The sequence below is a fragment of the Carassius carassius genome, chromosome 40, assembly GCF_963082965.1.
Source record: "Carassius carassius chromosome 40, fCarCar2.1, whole genome shotgun sequence".
Classification (NCBI taxonomy): Eukaryota; Metazoa; Chordata; class Actinopteri; order Cypriniformes; family Cyprinidae; genus Carassius; species Carassius carassius.
The window spans coordinates 25,849,210-25,869,683 of NC_081794.1; the positions used below are offsets into that span (position 1 = coordinate 25,849,210).

The window sequence follows — 20,474 nt, forward strand, 5'->3', positions numbered from 1 at the left end:
TGTTGAAAGTAATCATGCTGCTTGCTTAGTATTTTTTGTGGGAGGATTATTTGAACAGAAGGTTCAAAATAAACACTGTTTGCAATAGAAATTTTACTGTCACTGTTATTTTGAAAACGTATAGGTTTTAGATTTTGACCATAACATGAAAAGAATGATCTATTTCCAATGCGTCCCTACTAAAGGATCCTCATCTGTTTTCAAAATGTTAGTTCTTATTTGATTGACACCCGTTTGTGTTCTAATAACTGGTTTAAATAATGTGTGCATGTAAACGTACTGTTTGGGAACAGTTTAGTCTGCATTCATCGACTCCACAACTGACCGCTTCCAAAGCATTAACCTTAACAGTATCTTGTTAATGCAAAGCATGATCATTGAACTTGGTGTTAATTGGGATAGTGAATGAATGTTCTAGTTTTATTCAGTAATGCGCAATCAAGTTTTACTCCTCACCTGACACCATGTAGGATGTTCTTCATCCTGCCTGTCTGTTATTCTGAAGGACTTCAAGATGTGATGCCATTATTGTCTATAGATGGAATTTTTTTGATGATCCTTCTGTTGGTGAACAGTGATGTACCTGACGTGCTTGTTCAAGTGAAACAAGCATTTCAAGGACTGCCACTTTATTAATGAACCTTGTGTGACAGTGGAAGCTCACAGATCTCAGAATTTCATTTCATGCCAATAGTTAGTAATGGTTCTTAGGTATTTGGTGTTTAATAAATGGCTATTTTTCTAAATTCTAAGGTGAAATTCAGTGTAGTCCTTTATAGTGATTCATATCGTGGCCTCTCTATTGGGATACTTCTCATGACATTGTTGGCAATACATAGTACTATTATCAGGCATGGAAAAAGTCCCATGCCGCTCTGTAATATATAGGCTGTTTTAGTTTTTTATTAGGGATGGGCATTTTCCGCAAATATCGCATTCGATTATTTGAGCTCACAAAAAAACGAATATTCAAATATTTGTTTATTTAAATTAAGTTTAATGAGACAGACGTTATTTTTCAGCAACATTTATTGTTTCCGTCATTTTGAACAAGCTTACACGCACAATAAGCTTGAACATTACACATCGTGTTTTGTAGCTGGAAACCTTTAACAATGCGTGCAAACAAACAAAAGTACAGATTAAAAGCAAAACAAAAAAGGAAACAAAAAAGGAAACAAACAAAAAACGTAAAGCAGCTTGCAGCAATTAGGCTATTGTAGAACGTAGCCTACACTTAACTTTGAAACTTTGATCGGGGAAAGTCAACTCCTTAGTCTGTTAACAATAAGGCCGGCCGCGGAGAAAACGCGCTCTGACGGCACAGACGTTGGCGGGACTCACGAATAGCGGTGTGCTTAGCGAATAGGTTTTGTAAAGCGCTTCGTGTTTTGGTTTCACCACTGAATGGGATCCTCATCTGGTGCAATACATGGCTCCAGCAAGAACTGTTGCCATCGTCACAGCCCTAGTGCTCAATAGCCCATTTATTTTTATTTTTGGATCTATTGTTACCTTCTGAAATCCATTACATCATGGAAGTAAAATGGATTGTAAATGCTGGAACATGTTGTCTTTAACCTCAAGTTGCTCTAGGGAGATCTTACCTCTATTAAGTGTTCAGCAAGTTGCTTTGGAAAAATGTATGTACTAAATGACACCTTAATAGTTCGTTATTTCACCTGATCCTGGATCAGCCAGACCAACAAAGGCTCTTATATGCACACAGAGATTTGATAATCCTGGGTTTGTGGGTTTGGGTTTCATGCGGAGTTGTTTCTGTAGAAATAATGGTGTTTAGGCAGTGGTAGCAATGTGTTAGTAAGTAGACCGATTCTGCTTTATGGTTTATATCATATTATTACTTAAAAATGTGTATTGTGTTGCAGACTGGGACTTCTAGTTTGTATTAGGGATGTGCACGGATAGTCGAACATTCGAATATTCGTTCTGCTCTAATTATTCGATAAATGATATTCGAATTTCGCAAAAAAAAAAAGGAGAAAAAAAATTCACAATAAAACCTAATTTGGTCACTTTCTGTGTTTCTCCACTGCATATTTGAAGGTGTATGCAAGCAAAAAATAATTAATGAATGATTAAGGGGCCATTCACATATCGCGCCTAATAAGGCGTGGAAAAGGCTATGCACGCCGCTTTCTCCTTCTTTCCAAAGCGCTCGGGCAGAATCGCTCCTGAGGCGACGCGTTCTCTCCATGAAGACGCAGAAATTTCAGCAAAGGAAAAATGGATTTGCAGCACAAAAAAAATCGCTTTCAGTAGCTCTGCTACTAAATTTATTTCAAAAGGGCAATCCATATACAGCTATGATCAGCTGTTCCTTCATCTTGGCTGAGCTTTCAACGTTGTTACGGGAAAGGATGAAGCTGAATGTTTAGTTCTTGTCACATGACCCGCGGTTTGCTTGCGGCATTCTGAAAAGTTGAGATGTTTTTAACTCGATGCTGTGCAGACGCGCCTGGAAATAACGGGACCGCGTCGCACCGTGTGCGCATCGCTTCCATTATGAGCGCGCATACCACGCGCCTACATTGGAAATAACGAACTTGAGCATGCAAAAGACGCGATATGTGAACGCCCCCCTAAGAGCTGCGGTCTTCTACAGTACTTCAAATATGCCGTGGAGAATCACAGAAAGTGTTCCAAGAACATTGTTGTAGCATCTCTCAAGCAACGAACAAACACCGCTAACTTGGAGAATGCAGTGAAAACTCCTCTTCTCGCGTCTGCCCTAGACCCTCGGCACAAACATCTCAGGTTTATCGATGAAAACATGAGAAGTAAGAAAAAAAAAACTTTTTTGAACCTTATCGGATCATTTCCCTTGATGCGAGTGTTGCGGATGCAGCCGCCGTCACCAACGATGAAGAAGATGCAATGCCCACTCGTAGGAAAAGGCTGAGCCAGTTCTCCAGCGATGATTACAGAGAGTCCAGCCGAGACAAGTGGGAACAGTTCTTGCTGGAGCCATGTATTCCACCAGATGAGGATCCCATTCAGTGGTGAAACGGAAACACGAAGCGCTTCACAAAACGTATTCGCTTAGCACACCGTTATTTGTGAGTCCCGCCAACGTCTGTGCGTCAGAGCGCGTTTTCTCCGCGGCTGGCCTTATTGTTAACAGACTAAGGACCCGACTTTCCCCTGATCATGTTGACATGCCCGTATTTCTTAACAAGAACGTTTGAAACAATAGAAAAAAAGCAAAAAAGATTTGCTGACAGTTTAAAAGTTAAGTGTAAGCTACATTCTGTACAATAGCCTAATTGCTGCCGGCTGCTTTAAGTTTTTTCTTTGTTCCCTTTTTTTTTTTTGCTTTTAATCTGTACTTTTGTTTGTTTGCACGCATTGTTAAAGGTTTTCAGCTACAAAACACGATGTGTAATGTTCAAGCTTATTGTAAGCTTGTTCAAAATGACGAAAACAAATGTTGCTGAAAAATAACGTCTGACTCATTAAACTTAATTTAAATAAACGCATATTCGAATATTCGTTTTTTGTGAGCTCAAATATTCGAATGTGATATTTGTGGAAAACGCCCATCCCTAGTTTGTATCACCTTGTTGAAATTACGGATGCACCGGTTGACCGACCATAAATCGGAACCGGCCGGTTTTTGATTAAAATACGCAATCGGCCGGTTTTTGGTCATTTTTTCGGCAGATTTTTCCTGCGTGCACAGACTACATTGTGTGTGGAAGTATTTCGAAATCCATGCACAGGACATGGGTAGCCGTTCAGCACTGGAAGTGCAGAGTTTGATGTCTGAGGCACAGATAGCAGGAAGCGAACAGCTGTTGGTGTACTGGCAGACAAATAAGAGCCCCTTTCCTGCGCGCACTAAAGCTGTACCGGTCCGCGCCCTGAACACGAGTAGAACGTGAAGAGATGTTCGGATCAACTTCTCAAGTGTTGGATGAGAAACAAAACGGACTAAACTGACAAAACGGAAATGTTTTTTTTTGTTGTTTTTTTTTTTTTTTAAGTAGAACTTGCATACACATTTGAAAAGCCAGAAGTAAACGTCAGTTATGCATTAGGATGATCATTTTTATTTTACCTTGAAATTACATAGACTTAATTTGATTTAAAAATCACCTGCTGTAGTACACTCAAAAGTTTCATTCATCCAATTAAATTTTTTTTCATTATTTTTTACTTGAGACAATAAATTATTTTTCATTGGCTCAAGTAAAAAAACATAGATGTGAATCATTACCCTAATTTTTTTATTTTTTTTATTGGATGAATGAAATACCTTTTTTGCATCTTTTATTCACACCAACATTATTTGATTTTAACATTTTGGAATAATGTATTTATATAGCATACTTTTATTAAGTCTCACTGGTAAAGACCTTTTATTTTTTTTATTATTTTTTTTATTTAAAAGCAAATTTAAAAAGTAAATAAAATACTGAACGCTGATTAAGAAACCACTTATTGTATGTGTGTGGATTTTGTTGTTTGGAATGTAGAACTATAAAGTTATTGCCTTTTTAATTTCACATGTTAAATTAATCTTTTAATTTAAAGCCAGTTTCAACCCAATTCAAAAACTATAAAAAAAAAAAAAGACTGTTTAATACTGCTCAGATGTCAACTACGTTTCGAGTGAATCACTCACTTATGCGACCAAATCTTCACTCTGGGCGTTTAAATGATATCTAATAGTAGCCAATGGCTAATAAATTCTAAGATTTTACTCGCCAGTGTGTGAGTTAAGAGGTTAAGTATAAGTTAAGCACAGATGGGTTCACTCGCCGAACACTTTGAGCGCTTCAGAGTCTCTCTCTCTCCATCAAGCGATCTTTTCCAGTTCATTTGAATGGATGTGCAATGCACCTATATTTTCCTGTCACAATAATGGCGTTTCTTTGGAATTTTCAGCTTTTAAGAACTGCTGGGTTTTCCGGTAGTGGGCAATCTCATTGGCTGGCGCTCCTCTGTTATCGTCCCTGTTTTGATTTTAGCAAATCAGTTCAAGCGGACACACAACACCTGATTAATATTCATGAATCCAGCAGCTCTTTAATCCTCTGTAATCCTTGGTGTGTGTTATAGTGCTTAGTAGTAGAATTTGTATCATCTTATCAGTATCTTTGTCAGTTTTTTTTCACAGAAACCCTGAATGACCAAAAAGCGCCACCACCAGTCTAGTTTAAATGACTAATATGCATTCAAAAATGGTTTAAAGTTTATAATTACTAAAGTTCTATAATTAAATAATACTGGAATATTATAGTGCTTGACTGACTTGCACTGTTGAGAGTTGTACTTTCAGATATTTAAAAAAAACTGTGCAGTTTTACAAACTATATATATATATATATATATATATATATATATGTATATATATATGTATATGTGTGTGTATATATGTATATGTGTGTGTGTGTATATATATATATATATATATATATATATATATATATACATACATAAAATTATACCTCATTCTGGCGAGTAAACGAGAAAAAAAATGTACTAGCCAATGGCGATTCAATTGCTAAGGTGTCCATAGAGGGTTGTATGTCTACTTCAATCATTCAAAACCGATCACATAAGATTATTCATATTCCCAAATATTATTGTCAGCCGAACACCTTTGACCTAAAATACTTGTGAAGTAGGCCTACTCCCTGAATTTTAGTTAATATTTAGTAATTTATCAAATTCATGTGTGCTCAGTTCTCTGTTTAGTGGTCAATTGACATGAAATAAATACAATCAAAATTTTTGCAATTTTATTTTTAATTTTACAGTTCACTTTTGATCAGTGCACAGTTTTTCCCCCCTTCGTTAGTGTCAAATGCACATTTCTACATAGTTTTGTAATAGTAAAAAAAAAAAAATCTGTATCACTGTTTATCTTGATCTGATATGTTGATCACGTTGTCACACTAGCATGGTATATTGAGAAAGTGAAAGAAAGAAAAAACCTAGTGACGTGACATACAGCCAAGTATGGTGACCCATACTCAGAATTCGTGCTCTGCATTTAACCCATCCAAAGTGCACACACACACACACACCGTGAACACGCACTCAGAGCAGTGGGCAGCCATTTATGCTGCGGCGCCCAGGGAGCAATTGGGGGTTCAGTGCCTTGCTCAAGGGCACCTCATTCGTGGTATTGCAGTCTCGAGTCTCGAACCCACAACCCTAGGGTTAAAAGTCATACTCTCTAACCACTAGGCCACGACTTCCCGACTGTAAAAAGCTGTGCATCCTGCAATTATTGATAAGGATGCAGACACACACAAAAAAAGGAAAAAAATTAGTTTGAGTACTACAAAATATGATCGTCTGAATTCCTAATTCAGTATTTGGCCGTGAGATCTTGGTTGGAGATACCTGGAGATCGTTTTTACTTTCAAAGCTTTTTTTTTTCTTTTTTTGTGATCTGTTTATTCTCTCACCCTTCATCTGTTTGTAATTATGATCCTCTGAGGTCAGTGATGGGGTCACTCTCGGCGATGGGAGCATTTGCTATCCGAAGGTTATTCAGAGGACCGTGCCAAAGGAAGTCTGGCTTTTGTCTGCTGATAATTGCCTCCTTGCATAAGACCTTTTGAGTGAGGGATCGCAGTCATTCAAGATGAGGGGAGTGTGTGTGTGTGTGAGAGAGAGAGAATTAGAGAGAGGATTTGGGCTATAGAAAGTGTTTTTAAGGACTGCTGGAAAAAACACTATCTTAATGTTTAAGTAAAAAAAAATTTTATTATTTATTTTTGCTCATTGCTATTACATCACATACTTTATCTCCCAAGTTTGTTTGCGCTCCTCTGGTGAAATGTTTCAGGCTATCGTGCCTAATGTTTTTTTTTATTAACTTATGCCAAGTGTAATTTCAGCTGAGCTCCTAGGGTGCTTGACGTCAGCCGAGCTGGGCAAAGGATTTGGACATTTTTTTGAGTTCTGTTACGCTTTGTTGATTTCAGGTTTTTCATTTCCCAACATGGTGTATATATTTGGAAGCTGTGCTCTCTTTTATGTGTTTTAGAATTGGTTTGTATTTTATGCCGTTTATGGTTTGTGTTCTCTCTGAAACCACAGCTCCTGTTTTGTGGGCAGATCTATATCAGAGATTCACAGGGAAGGTAAAGAAAAGCAAGAAAGTGTTGCGTAATTGTAAATGCGGTGTGGTTTTTGTTGTAATCGAGTGTGAGATTGCTCAAAGACTAAATTAGTTTTGTTTAGGGACTCTTGCATCGTCCATTCACTACTGGTTATTGTAGAAATTGGGCTTCTAGGAGAAAATTAGCCAAGGCTGATCATTGCAGCATGTTTTTACCATATTTATGGAAAAAAATTATGCTATCCATTGTTTGCAATCAAGCTACAGGGGTTCGATTCCCCGGGAACACATGATAGGTAAAAATTGATAGCCTGAATGCACTGTAAGTCGCTTTGGATAAAAGCGTCTGCTAAATGCATAAATTTTTCAGTTTGTTGTATTACAAAATTCCAAACGGATTCGCTAAATGAATCAACTTTCCAATTCTAATATACACAATGCAACAAAACAGTCACTTGTACGTTTTATTTTAAATGGATGGTTCACTCCAGAATGGAAATTTATTCAGCCCTACTCGCCCTCCACTTGTATAAGTTTCTTTCTTCCACTGGACACAGAAGAAGATATTTTGAAAAATGTTTGTAACCAAACAGTTGTTGGTAGCCATTGATTTGCATAGTATTTTTCCCATACCATTGGAAGTCAGGAGTTGGCAACTGTTTGTTGTGTTAGTAAATTATGAATATATATATATATATATATATATATGAGATGAGCTATCCCTGTAAGACTCTCTTTTTGGTTCAGCATGATTCATACTTTGTGTATGGAAATGTTTACTGAAGCATATGTCACTTTCTTTATGGCTGCCCTAGGAGCACCATCTCCAGAGGGCGATTTCTGCCCATCATGTGTATGGAGAGAAGAGGGATAACATGGTGATTCCCGTCCCAGAGGCCAAGAGCAACATCACCTACTATGACTCGCTCTACCCCGGAGACTTCAAGATGCCAAAGCAGCTCATTCACATACAGCGTGAGTACACACATCTTAATGAGTTAGTTTTACTTTAATGAAGCAGTTTTTTTAGGTAGGGTTGTTATGGAGGACAGGTATTGTAGAGTTTGAATATAAGTGATTGAGACTTTTGTTCCCGACATCTGTCCGCCAGTTCCTGAACAGCAGGTGTTTAGTTATTTTTTTTGTTCTTCGAGTGTTTGTGGATTGCAGGCTCTGCCATCTGCCACGTCCTGTACTTTTGGGTGCTTTGACTTCATCTGGTTGTTAAGATGTCCCCAGAACGCCCCTTTCCTTCAAAGATTTTGTAATGTGTTTGTGAATTCATGGACCATTCTGTCCATCTTTTTGAGCATCATCTGCCAACTGCAGGTGATTTAAGAAAATAAAGGCCATAGATATTTATTTTATTATGCATCATTTATTTATTTTTTTTTTTTTATTCACATGATGATAAAATTATTAAATGTAGATGAGTTGGTCTCCGTCTCTCAGTTGAAGTTTAAAGGGATACTCCAATCACTTAATTATTCACTTTACCCCCATGTCGTTCCAAACCCGTAAAAGCTTAGTTCATCGTTGGAATATTTGATTATTTGAATATTCCTTGGCTGGGTTGGCATTCAATTTTAAATTGAGATCAGAATAATCTTTTATTTTATTTTTTTGAACACCTGGTATCCCCTGCGAAACGGTCTTCATTCGCACTTGAATATAGCCGCTATCAGGCCGAATGGATTGAAGGACTGTCAGGTACGGTTACAGTTGTATTTCCACGTGAGTGTTACAGCGCGGCACGATTACAAACCGTTCTCGGCATTAGACCAGAGCAGTGGGTTGACATTAATTTAATCGGTCATAGTCAGGCTGTTATTCTTAAATTGATTTAGTATTTTTTTTTTTTTTTTATTGCAGTTCATACTAAATTTATTGGTTTTTACACTTATTTGGTTTAATGTGTTTTTTTTTTATTTGGTGCTGTCAAATGTAGAAAATACAGATATGTATATCGCAATTCAGCCAAAAATAGTGAGACCATTTTGGTCACATTTGCGACTGAAAACTACAGCACGCAACTATGAAAAAATATTCAGGAGCACCAGTGCGACTGACCCAATGTTTTTGTGTTTAAAGGATCTTCGAAGGTTTCTGACGTACTTGTAACGTGTTTCTGCAGCGTTGAGTAATGCATCATAGATGTATCCTCTCAAAGTGTAGAGAGGGAGTAAATAATAGAGTTGTTCCGATTCCGATACTAGTACCGGAAATATCATGAACGAGTACATGAACCCATATACCGATCCGATACCATTTTCAAGACCTAGTTATGACCGCTAGCTTTGCCTAACCGCTGCACGGTGGTTCTTCGCTGCTCAGAATGCATTGCAAACACAGGAAGTTGTGCTGTTGCCACAAGCAACCCCTGTTTAGAGCAGCGAAGAAGAAATGAAAACGCTTTAGCAGCACTGATCTATATATGACTGGATCGCTCATCGCATTCTAAACTGCCAACAGACAGTGAAGCCGCTTCTATATTATAGATCAGTGGTTAGCATTATGTCCGCTGTTTAGCAGTATTTCCGACTGGACCAACCAGACAGTAAAACGGCGACTAGGGATGCCACAAGTACTGCCACTTCAATACCAAGTCGGTGCTGAAAATCTAAAAATGTGATTATACCAGCGTCTCTTTAGTACCGGTAGTAAGTTACAGACTCCCGAGTATATTCGGTCCCCGCAGCTGCGTTCAGTCACTTCCATGTTAGTCTAAGCGCTGGGCTCCAAACTGTAGCCAAATATATACTAGTGTCTGTGAATATTAAACTGCAAAATACTATTTAAATATTACTCCTGTAATTTCTACATCTCTGTGGGTGACGGGAGCAGATGCGCGGGAGCTCGCTGTTTTGTAGTCTCTGCTGTGTGTCACTATATGAGGACACGAACGCATAAACCGTCACTTCATGAGAATTTACCGTTTCATTTGAGAAAACTGTCATATCATAAACACAGACACTCAAAGATCTTCATGGCGAGTAAATTGACAATATATTAAGCTACTGTTGTAGCCTACAGTAGATTTAGCTACGTCTCTATGTAGTAATAATAATACGTCTCTATTAATAATAATAATTATGCCTAGACAGTTGCTTGTTTTTTACTAGTTTTGTTGTAAAGAGATTATCTGATTAATATAGAATTTTTTATATTCCTAGACGTATTTGTTGCAGTTTTTTATACAGTTGTAAAACTAAAATACCTTTTTAGTTTGCGGTGTTAGATTTTTGGCTGCATTTGAAGTTTTTTCGCTTAAGAAAATAAATATTACTGTCAAATTCTAGGGATGCACCGAATATTCGGCCACCGAAGATTTTCGGCCGAAAATGGCCAAAAAGTGCATTTTCGGTTTTCGGCCGAAACACTTTTATTACCGAAACAACACTGCCGAAATGTTATGATGACGCAAACAGAAACCGCGACCTGCACGTGCACCTGCATAGCGCAGACCACGAGCTCCCCGCGTCATTCACTTCACACCAGTGGGTCTTAATAGAGAACATTCTCTCTATTCTTATTCCTTTATTCGCAGCACTAAAGCGTCTCCTAACAAAGAGATTGAGACGGACCACGAAGTGAAAACAAAGAAAAGTACAGTCTTATAGAGTCTGTTAGCACACGTCTCACTGAGATCTTTTCGGATCCTCCGCACTTCATCGCGAATGTGCTTGATCCGCGTTATAAAGACCATTACTTGGACGCGGAAATATGGCAGAGCACACGAGAAATGCTCCAGGCCGCGCTGGATGCGGAGAACCCGCGTGGAGACGGAGAAGCGCCAAGCGCAGGAGACTGAGATCAGAGCGCAAAAAAAAAAAAGACTCGTCTCTGCATATATAATACACACACATATACATATACATGCATAATATCAGATTGTAGCCATATTTCTGCTAGATTTTTTGCTAGATTTCTGCTTTAATTTGATAAAAATGTTTATTTATGCCCTGGCCCTATTTAAATACACTCTCTCAAATATTTCTCAAATGTCAGGCAGATGACAAGCTCAACTGCTCAACAGCTATGGTTATCTGTCTGAAGTCCCCATCCCCAGAAGTGATAACAGTCTTGCCTACTGGAGAAGTAATGCACTTTCTAGTACTACAGAGAAAAATTTCAAATGCTCTTCACCTAAATGCACTTTTTATGAGAGAACAGTTAATTTTAAAACCTTTCTGCAGGCCAGTAGGCCTGTACATTATTATTTAATATACAGATGAGTGGGATTAAATTTTAGTTTGAATTTTATTTTATACTGTGCATTGTTGCAATGTGCTTAATAAATATTTGCATAATTTGTAATTATGCATTTTTATGTTTTTTTATAATTTATGTAATTGTAATTATCTTTGAAACTTTAATATTAATTTATGCAATTGCAATGTTTTAATTTTAGTAAAGTTAGTACACGGTCATAGCAATAAATGCAATGGTACTAATAATTGGGATAATTTCTTTCGGTGTTTCGGTTTCGGTTTTCGGCCTTGGTTTTCTCTTTTTCGGTTTTCGGTTTCGGCCAAGAATTTTCATTTCGGTGCATCCCTATCAAATTCATGTCAGATAATAAAAATACTGTAATAAATACAGTAGTTCACCATGTATTGGTTCATGTTTTATCAAGGGATAAGTCTGAAGCACACCATAAAATAATTCTAGCAATTTACACAGGGCTAGTAGTATATACAGCTGTATATACAGATACACACCCAGGTATCAGATCAGTACTCGGTATCGGCCGATACCCTGAGCCCAGGTATTGGAATCGGTATCGGGAAGCGAAAAAGGGTATCGGAACATCTCTAGTAAATAAGAGACTGTGCAGTGTAAGGAGCATCATTGATTTAAAATGGAGCTTTGTGAGATTGCGATGAACTAAGATGAGGGACCACTTTTGATTAAGGGAGTTTGCAATTGTTATATTGATTTAATACAACAATTCATCAAACAAGAAGTACATTTTAAGTGACTGACTTTATCTGACTAAAGCACTGTTGCCTGATTTTGCTCCATTTCGTCGACGAAAATAGTTTCAAACAAAGTAACAGCTGAGCTGCTGTGCATCTCTATTCAAACACACCAATGTTTCATTTATGAATAAACTTGCATTTTGAAACTAATCTAGTGAGACAGTAATTCAATTACCCATTCATAAAGACACTACATTTACATTTAGTCATTTAGCAGACGCTTCTATCCAAAGCGATTTACAAATGAGGACAATGGAAGCAATAAAAAACAACGAGAGCGCAATGATATATAAGTAATATAACAAGTCTCATTAGAACCACAAAAAGTCACTTGCTTCCATTTTAAATGATTCAGCCGTTCAAATGAATAAATTCAGTGATAAAATCAGCCGCCACCTACTGCCAGTTTTTCATTTTCAAAGTGTGTTTTCTGTTTAAATCGCTTAATATTTCTACATTCAAAGTTTTATAACATTAACCTCAAAAAAACTTTTTATTTAATTGCACTCATGTAATTCCTGGCTATTTCCTCAATGTGTGTGTGTGTGTGTGTGTTTGTGTGTGTGTGTGTGTGTGTGTGTTTTTTAGGGGTAGAGAGAGTGAAAGGTTGAGTTAAGTGAGTATGGCGGCCCCTGCGTTGTCTGTAATAGGAGCAGGAGGTGTCCTGCTGTCAAAGAGTGTCAGAACAATCTTGCTAGCGCACACACACACACACACACACACACACACACACACACCAGACGAGAGGGGAAGTGAGGATGAGGCAGTGGGAACTGTAGTGGGAACACTGTTCAAATGGGGGAGTGTTTAAGAGACATCTCTTGGGATCTCTGAAATACACATGATGGACAAGATGTGTGTTTTTCCATCGCTTACTCAAGGGAGTTTTCATTGATTTATTGTTCTTAAGCTCCAGTGTACACCAGACTGTGTCTGAAATGTCTCCTAAATGGGGTTTACTTTGGACAAAAGCTTAGTTTTATATGCCATTTAGAAGCTGGTAAATCTGAAATCGATGCCACCATAATAATAGACTATAATGCAACAAAGTGGTAGCCCATTTAGAAAATTAAATGGAGTCTGTGAAAGGTTGTACAGAAGATCAATTAGAAATTATTAGAAACCTCATGCGATTTTATTTTTTCAGATGCTTTGCTGCAAGACTTTTTATGTTTAATGCTAATGTTTTTAATGTTTTCATTTTTGGTTTTATTACTTATTTATTTTAATGTAGTTCTAGTAAATCTAGTTGTGTGTAGAGGTCGACCGATAGTGGATTTCTCAGCTGCAACAGCTGCAACCTTGAAAACAATCAGCAAGAATTTTTGCGGTCAACCATTAGTCATGTGTGTCATGCACTAGCGTGGTTTCCACAGGATTTTGTGAGGCTTGTGCTGCCAGGTGATGTTGCACATATTAATTTGCATATTTATGATGCCATTGCATAAAGTTTGCATTCAGACAAGTTTTGTCACTTCAGATCAAGTGTGCCGCACAATATTTTGATCGCCCCCAGGTGACTGGATGCAGTATAGGTCATAAACCCCGCCATCTCCATGTAATTATTGGGACGTGAGACAAACTAAATAACAAAATTACACTTCAAATCATTTTTTTCCAAGGATTGTCATTTTAGGTAGGTCTTAGCATGCTGATGTATGTTTAAGTGTTCATTAAGTTTGCTTATAATAAGTTATTTGATGCTTTAAAAAGGGGTATGGTCATGATTGTTAGCTTGTGATTATGTCTGCGGGAGTTTGGGCGGGACTTTAATTCAGCTGCTCCAATGACTCGGGGTCCAAATGACATCATTTTTGCAAGATGACAGCGGCCATACTGAGAATGTTTTGGCTTCACTTTTCTATAGTGCAAGGAAAAATCTTTTTTACCGTCTATACTTCAGATCTGTTCTACTCTCTGAACTGTCACATATTGGATTTCAACTGAATTCCCAGTAAGCTATTACCATTTATATTTTCTGTGGTCATAAAACAAGTATAAATATTGACTAAACACTATCCATTAATACTACATATTAACCAGGAGTCACTCTCACTAAACTCCTTAAAAATGCTTTATGTAAGTTTTTGACTCTGCCAAAGCATAAAAATAGCATATGTTTAAGTTAACATATATTTGTTTATCTGAAAAACAATGCTACAGTTAGTTATTCTCTTTTGAAAATGTGCGTTACGGGCCGGAATGTCTGTCTTTGTTTTGGTTTGTGAAACCCGTTCACTACCAGTTTACCCAATTGTATTTCGGTACCCCGAGTTACCAGTTGGTGGAAAACACAGCGGATTTCATTTCATTCATCATCAAGTGCACTCATTGGTTTTCATCAATCTGGCAACCTGCGTGTGTCGAGCCTTAGAAGGAGGGGCCGGGTGATTAAAAACCCTCTCCAATACTATGAATTTGGACTGCAACACCTAGTTCAACCACTCTGTGTCAATCCTACATAGAGCACCTTTAAATCTTGACTTTAGGCAACACTTATGACTTCAATTACAGTAAAAATTGTGGGAAATACTTGGGTTTTGACCTGGCTGAAACCTATTCATCGTAACTCAGAAGTTGTTTAGCAACCAGCCAATGAGATTGAGCAAAACCGCACCTTTATTAAACCTTGTAAGAATGATAAAGCGTCTATATTGTCAGACCTAGGACTTGCTGCAAACTTCTAAATGAAAAACTAATATCTGAAAGAAGTTCTAAGCTTTCTTAAAGTGTGCTTAACCTCCACTGCTTCTTTCCACAGCTTTCAGTCTGGATACGGAGCAGCCGGACTACGATCTGGACTCGGAGGATGAGGCTTTCGTGAATAAGCTGAAAAAGAAGCTGGAGGTGGAGGCCCTGCAGTTCGAGGAGATGATTGACAGATTGGAGAAAGGCAGCGGACAGCAGGTTATTAAAAAGATTCACCACTTACAATGTGAACTGCAGAGTAAAAAACCTCTGGAATTTCAGTCAGTGATGCTCGAAACTTGAAATTGAAAGCTGAAGTGATTCTGCTAAACCTTTCTCTCTGAATTCAGGATGTCACTGTGTGGATCCTTAAATTCCACAAACCAGGGGTTATAAAGTTTAAATTGGTGATTGACTGATGCAGATAGAAAGATGAACAGCTGTCAGCCACAATGCTGATGGACCGTTTGATAATACATTAATAGTACATCTTTACCTTGACCGAGATATTTGTTAGAAAAGATTTCCATTTCAAATAAATGTGGATCTTCATGCTCTGTATTCATCTGATAATTAAAAAAAAATTGCATCATGGTTTGCACAAATATATTTTTCAATAGTTAATAATAAATTAGTGATGCAGCGAAATGAAAATTCTGCACCGAAACCGAAAATTTAGGATGCACTTGGCCGAAAACCGAAACTGAAGCCAAAAATAGCTTCTTTTAAAAACGTATATATATATATATATTGCTTGGATTTAATGGATCTGAATTGAAAAATCACAATATAATAATCAAACTTTTATTAACATTTACATAACAAAACATTAAAATATTTTTTACAATAAATATAAATAATTATTCTTCAAGTTTTATGTTCCATCAAATAAAATAGTTTTTTAAAAATTGTGAAAAAAAATCCACAATTTTGGAGATTTTTGCAGAACAAATGTTACAGATTGCAACTTTGGTGTCCTCTCGTATAGGGCTGTCACTTTTGTGAAAAAAAAAATCCTGTTCGATTTTTGAGACATAGGCAAAGTGTTCATTGAATCGTTAGTAAATTGCCTATATTTGGCGTTGATCCGTTTTTCAACGCCAAATATAGGCAAATCCACCGACAACTAAACAGGCATTAGGGCGAACGTAAAGAGGGCGCTTGAGACGCGCACAAGTCAGCAATGTGGACTGCCATAACATCAATGAAAAACATTACTGAAGGCTACATTGATATTATGCACTAATAGGCTCTCTGTGTGTGTGTGTGTGTGTGTGTGTGTGTGTGTCAGAACCTGCAGTTGCTGTGTGACGCGCGTTCGCTGCGAGCGTATAGTGACGAGCTGGACGCGCTCCGAGAGAAGGCCGTTAAAATCGATTCCCTGTTTTCGTTTTCGAAACTTGTGTTGGTTGGTCCGATCGATTGTGCAGCTTTTGTGACAAGCTTTTTTTGATTGTGACAGCCCTTTGACATGCTTAATCTTTGATAGGCAGACGTGTGATAACAGCTCGACCGTGAGTGAAACCGAAGCGCTTGCTCACGGATGGGAGGGGCAGGTGACATTCACTTTCGGTTTACGTTTTCGGCTGTTTTTTTTATTTCGGCCCGAAACCGATAATGCCATTTCGGCCGAAAATTTTCGGCGTCCGAAATTTCGGTGCACCTCTATAATAAATGTTTCAAATCAGCATATTAGAATTATTTCTGAAGGATCATGTGACACTGGTGACAGAAGTAATGATGAAAATTCAGCTATAACATTACTGAACTAAAATGCATTTTGCAATATATTCAAATAGAAGTTATTTTAAAGTGTAATAATAATAATACTTGGTGAGCATAAGAAACGTTCAAAAAAATAATTTAAACTAGTTTATATTAATTTGTCTATCTCATATATATATATATTTATATATATATATATATATATATATATATATATATATATATATATATATATAATTTTTTTTTTTATTGTTGCTATTATTATTATTATTACTACTACTACTACTACTAATAATAATATCTTTGTTGTTTGTTTACCATTTCTTTCTGTACCACAGCTGGTGACCCTACAGGAAGCGAAGCTTTTACTGAAGGAGGACGATGATCTTATCAGGGAGGTGTTTGAATACTGGAGCAGGAAGCGGAAACTGTGTAAAAATGTATCCCTCATCCCAAACATCAAGCAGGAAAAGCGGGATGGTTCCAGTACCAATGACCCCTATGTGGCCTTCAGGCGCAGGACTGAGAAGATGCAGACGAGAAAGGTGAGCAGTTCTGGACGGAGCCATGGCCGTATCAGTGTTGTTCCTAATCCTTTAAAGTGTCAGGAAACTCTCCAACTTTGTTTTGAAGTTTGTCTCATTATGACTTGCAGGAGTTTGTCCTAAACAATCAGCTGTTTAGTTGATGATTGTCCTTCTGTGTGGTCTTTGCTGCCCAACAAACTGTAGCATTATTGGATGACTTTTAGTTTTGAGCATTGCTGAACAAAAAAAAAGAAAACACAATTTCATAGTTCATTACATCTAATAGTGATTATTAATTAATCTTATGGTGTATAATTAGGAATCTTTCCTCTGCTTGTTTCAAAATGTTTAAGCATGAAAGTTAAAGGGGGTGGGAGTTTCCTTAAATTACAAATAACATTGTTCATTTTATGCTTAATAAAAGGGTTCCAGAGTAGCATTTGCATAATCATGAAAACAAAAGTCTGTGGCATTTATGAAGGGATATAGGTTTGAGTCTATACCACATCCTTTTTTTGTTTACCAGATGAATTGCTTTAAAATATGAAGCAGGTTTTTTTTTCGATTTGACAAATATGGAGTTTATATGTTTTGTGCACAAACATGTATTTTGTGGTATAAAAATATAAAAAAAATGTTTTTGTTACAACTGCAGTTCGACATTAATCAAGTTAGTGTTATAAATAAAAGCCAAAAACATTTGTTCTTGTATTGTCATTAAGGCTTTTAATCCTGACCACTAAATGATGGTTAAGTAATAATGAAGTTCACTAATGGTATCATTCTCCAGAACCGTAAGAATGACGAGGCGTCCTATGAGAAGATGCTCAAACTAAGAAGGGACCTGAGTCGAGCCGTCACTATCCTGGAGATGATCAAGAAACGAGAAAAAAGCAAACGAGAGCTGCTTCATCTCACACTGGAGGTTGTGGAGAAGAGGTACGTAGACTCACTTTCACAAATGTTTTTATTTTCAGTGGTGTGTCTGTGTGTGTTTATGATAATGAATATACACGATCCAGCTTTACTTTGCATTTTAATATGCATAACCTGCTTGACTGCAGGATTTTCTTTATTGCTTTTGTAATTGTGTTATACTGTGTGCGTGTTCATGCATATTGAGAATGGGTCATGTATTTTTAATTGGCTTAGGCATCATTGCATACCCTAATTAAGGGGCTTGTTTTATATAGCTGAATGAGTAATTGTGGTTCACCTTGTTTGTTCATAAAGGGCACGTGTTCAAGCTCCATTAATCATTTGTCAGTTTTAATCAGTATGTTACGTTGGGTAATTTGTGTACGCGTAAATAAACCTTTTAATGAGATTATATATATATATATATATATATATATATATATATATATATATATATATATATATATATATATATATATATATATATATATATATATATATATATATATATATATATATATATATATATATATATATATATATATATATATAATTATTATTATATATATATTTTTTATTTTTTTTTGTTTAAACGGTTGCTTCCTCCTTAAATATCCATGCTTTTGCTTCAGGAACGCCATGCCGGACTTTGGTTCAGAGGTGATGGCAGAAGCACTCGCTATGGCAAAACCTGTTTACAAGATTCCCATAATACCCTTCTCCAGCAGCAGTCAGTACCGCCACCAGGACCACATAGACTTCAAAGACTACAAAACCAGGGTGGGTACATCATATCATATAATGAAATCACAGTTTACCCTACTGCTGTGTTCCTGATCTTATTGGGAACAATTGACAAAATCCAGTAACATTCCTTTTTTTTCGCCTGAAATCATTGATCCCTCACATTGGGGCAGTAAAATGGGTTTTGAATGTTCTATGTTCCATTGCACTGGGTCAATATTGCATTGTTAAAAGAAAAATTAAAAAATACAAGTCACATCAATGTATGAGCCAAATTTTATTAAATTCAGAACTACAGCTATAAATGAAATGAAGTTTAGTTGCATTCATTATAAACATAATTTATTATAAACACCATGCCTAAATAGATTTAAAGCAAAATTGAAACTACCTGATGGTTAAAAATAAATCCGTACGTACAGTTCTGTGCAAAAGTCTTCGGCCACTAGTATTTTCAGCAACAAAAAATGGTTTTAATAATAGTAATTCCTTACATTTTATATAGCACTTTTCTGGGCACTTAAAGTGCTTTACATAAGAGGAGGTGATCTCCTCAACCACCACTTAAGTCAGTTATTTCTGTTTTGCTGTAGCGTTTCAGTAGTAAATATCAGTTTACATTTTCAAACATTATCTTGAAGTGTCTTGGAGACATAGACTCAATCCAGAAGAACTGTGCCAGTCTCAGTTTATTCTGCTTCATGTTATTCCAGACAGACTGATGATGATCAGATCAGATCTCTGTCTGGAGCACTGGCTGCTGTCAGACTCCTTGTGCAAACACAAATCTCACTGGATTATAACAATTAATGGCAAAAATAATGTTTGGAAATAATTGTTGATGAAAATACTAGTGACCTAAGACTTTTTCACTGTACTGTATGCGCTAGGCACATGTTTTGCTTGCTTGTCATTAATTACATAATGTAATGACTAAATGTGTAATGCTTTGAAAATAAGTGGCAGCACATTTCAGGTGATAAACATGACTTGTATTCTGCAAAATACAGTACATATAAGTGCATCTATCCCTCTCTTTCAGCCTGAAAAGATAGAGGTGGTCAGAACAAAGAGGAAGTACGAGAAGAAGCCCAAAATCACACCACTCTCCGCCCCATTGCACACTGTCCCCTCCCTGTTTAACCCCAAAGACCTCAACCAGTACGACTTCCCCAGCTCTGATGACGAGCCCTTTTCACAGGTACACATGCAGGGCGTTTGCTTGACCGGATATAGTCACTATTTAAAGGAAAAGTTTTGAATTACTTTAAAACACCTAAACTGGCTTAATTTGAGGGCAGAGCTACAATATCATTCAAAAGTTTGAGAATCCAATAACTACAATATCACGCTCTTATGCTTAAAATGAAAAATACAGTAAAAAAACATTGATACATTTGAAATGTTTTTTTCTTTTTTTGTGTGTTCCTGTGAAGCAAAGCTCTTCAGTGTCACATGATCCTGCTCAAGACAAAAAATGTATTTGTCACTTTTGATCAATTTAATGCATCTTCATTGAATGAAAGCATTAATTGAAGAAAATACTCTGACCCCGAACATTTGAATACTAGTACACATAAACTGCACACTTCACATTTAAATTAATTAGATTTTAAAATGTTATTAGACTTCAGTGTTCATGAAATAAGTGCATAATAGACTTCCTGTTGCAGATACATTCTGGTTCATCAGAGGCCGAGGAAGAGAACGAGCCCGATGGAGCGTTTGCCTTCAGGCGGAAAGCAGGATGTGTTTATCACGCTGTAGGTGTTGATCGCTGACCTCCTA

The 20,474-nt window shown here is 36.9% G+C and overlaps 1 protein-coding gene across 2 annotated transcripts in view; it reads left to right on the forward strand.

The window, feature by feature from the left end:
* The window catches only part of epc1a (enhancer of polycomb homolog 1 (Drosophila) a), a 40,634-nt gene that overhangs the window by 9,598 nt on the left and 10,562 nt on the right, over positions 1-20,474 (forward strand). For both annotated transcript variants that reach the window (XM_059532758.1, XM_059532757.1), the window contains exons 2-8: positions 7,918-8,077; positions 14,846-14,991; positions 16,836-17,042; positions 17,815-17,963; positions 18,575-18,722; positions 19,729-19,887; positions 20,360-20,449. In XM_059532758.1, the coding sequence (XP_059388741.1) occupies positions 7,978-8,077; positions 14,846-14,991; positions 16,836-17,042; positions 17,815-17,963; positions 18,575-18,722; positions 19,729-19,887; positions 20,360-20,449 (999 nt within the window). In that variant the 5' untranslated portion in view covers positions 7,918-7,977. The remainder of the gene's footprint in view (positions 1-7,917; positions 8,078-14,845; positions 14,992-16,835; positions 17,043-17,814; positions 17,964-18,574; positions 18,723-19,728; positions 19,888-20,359; positions 20,450-20,474) is intronic.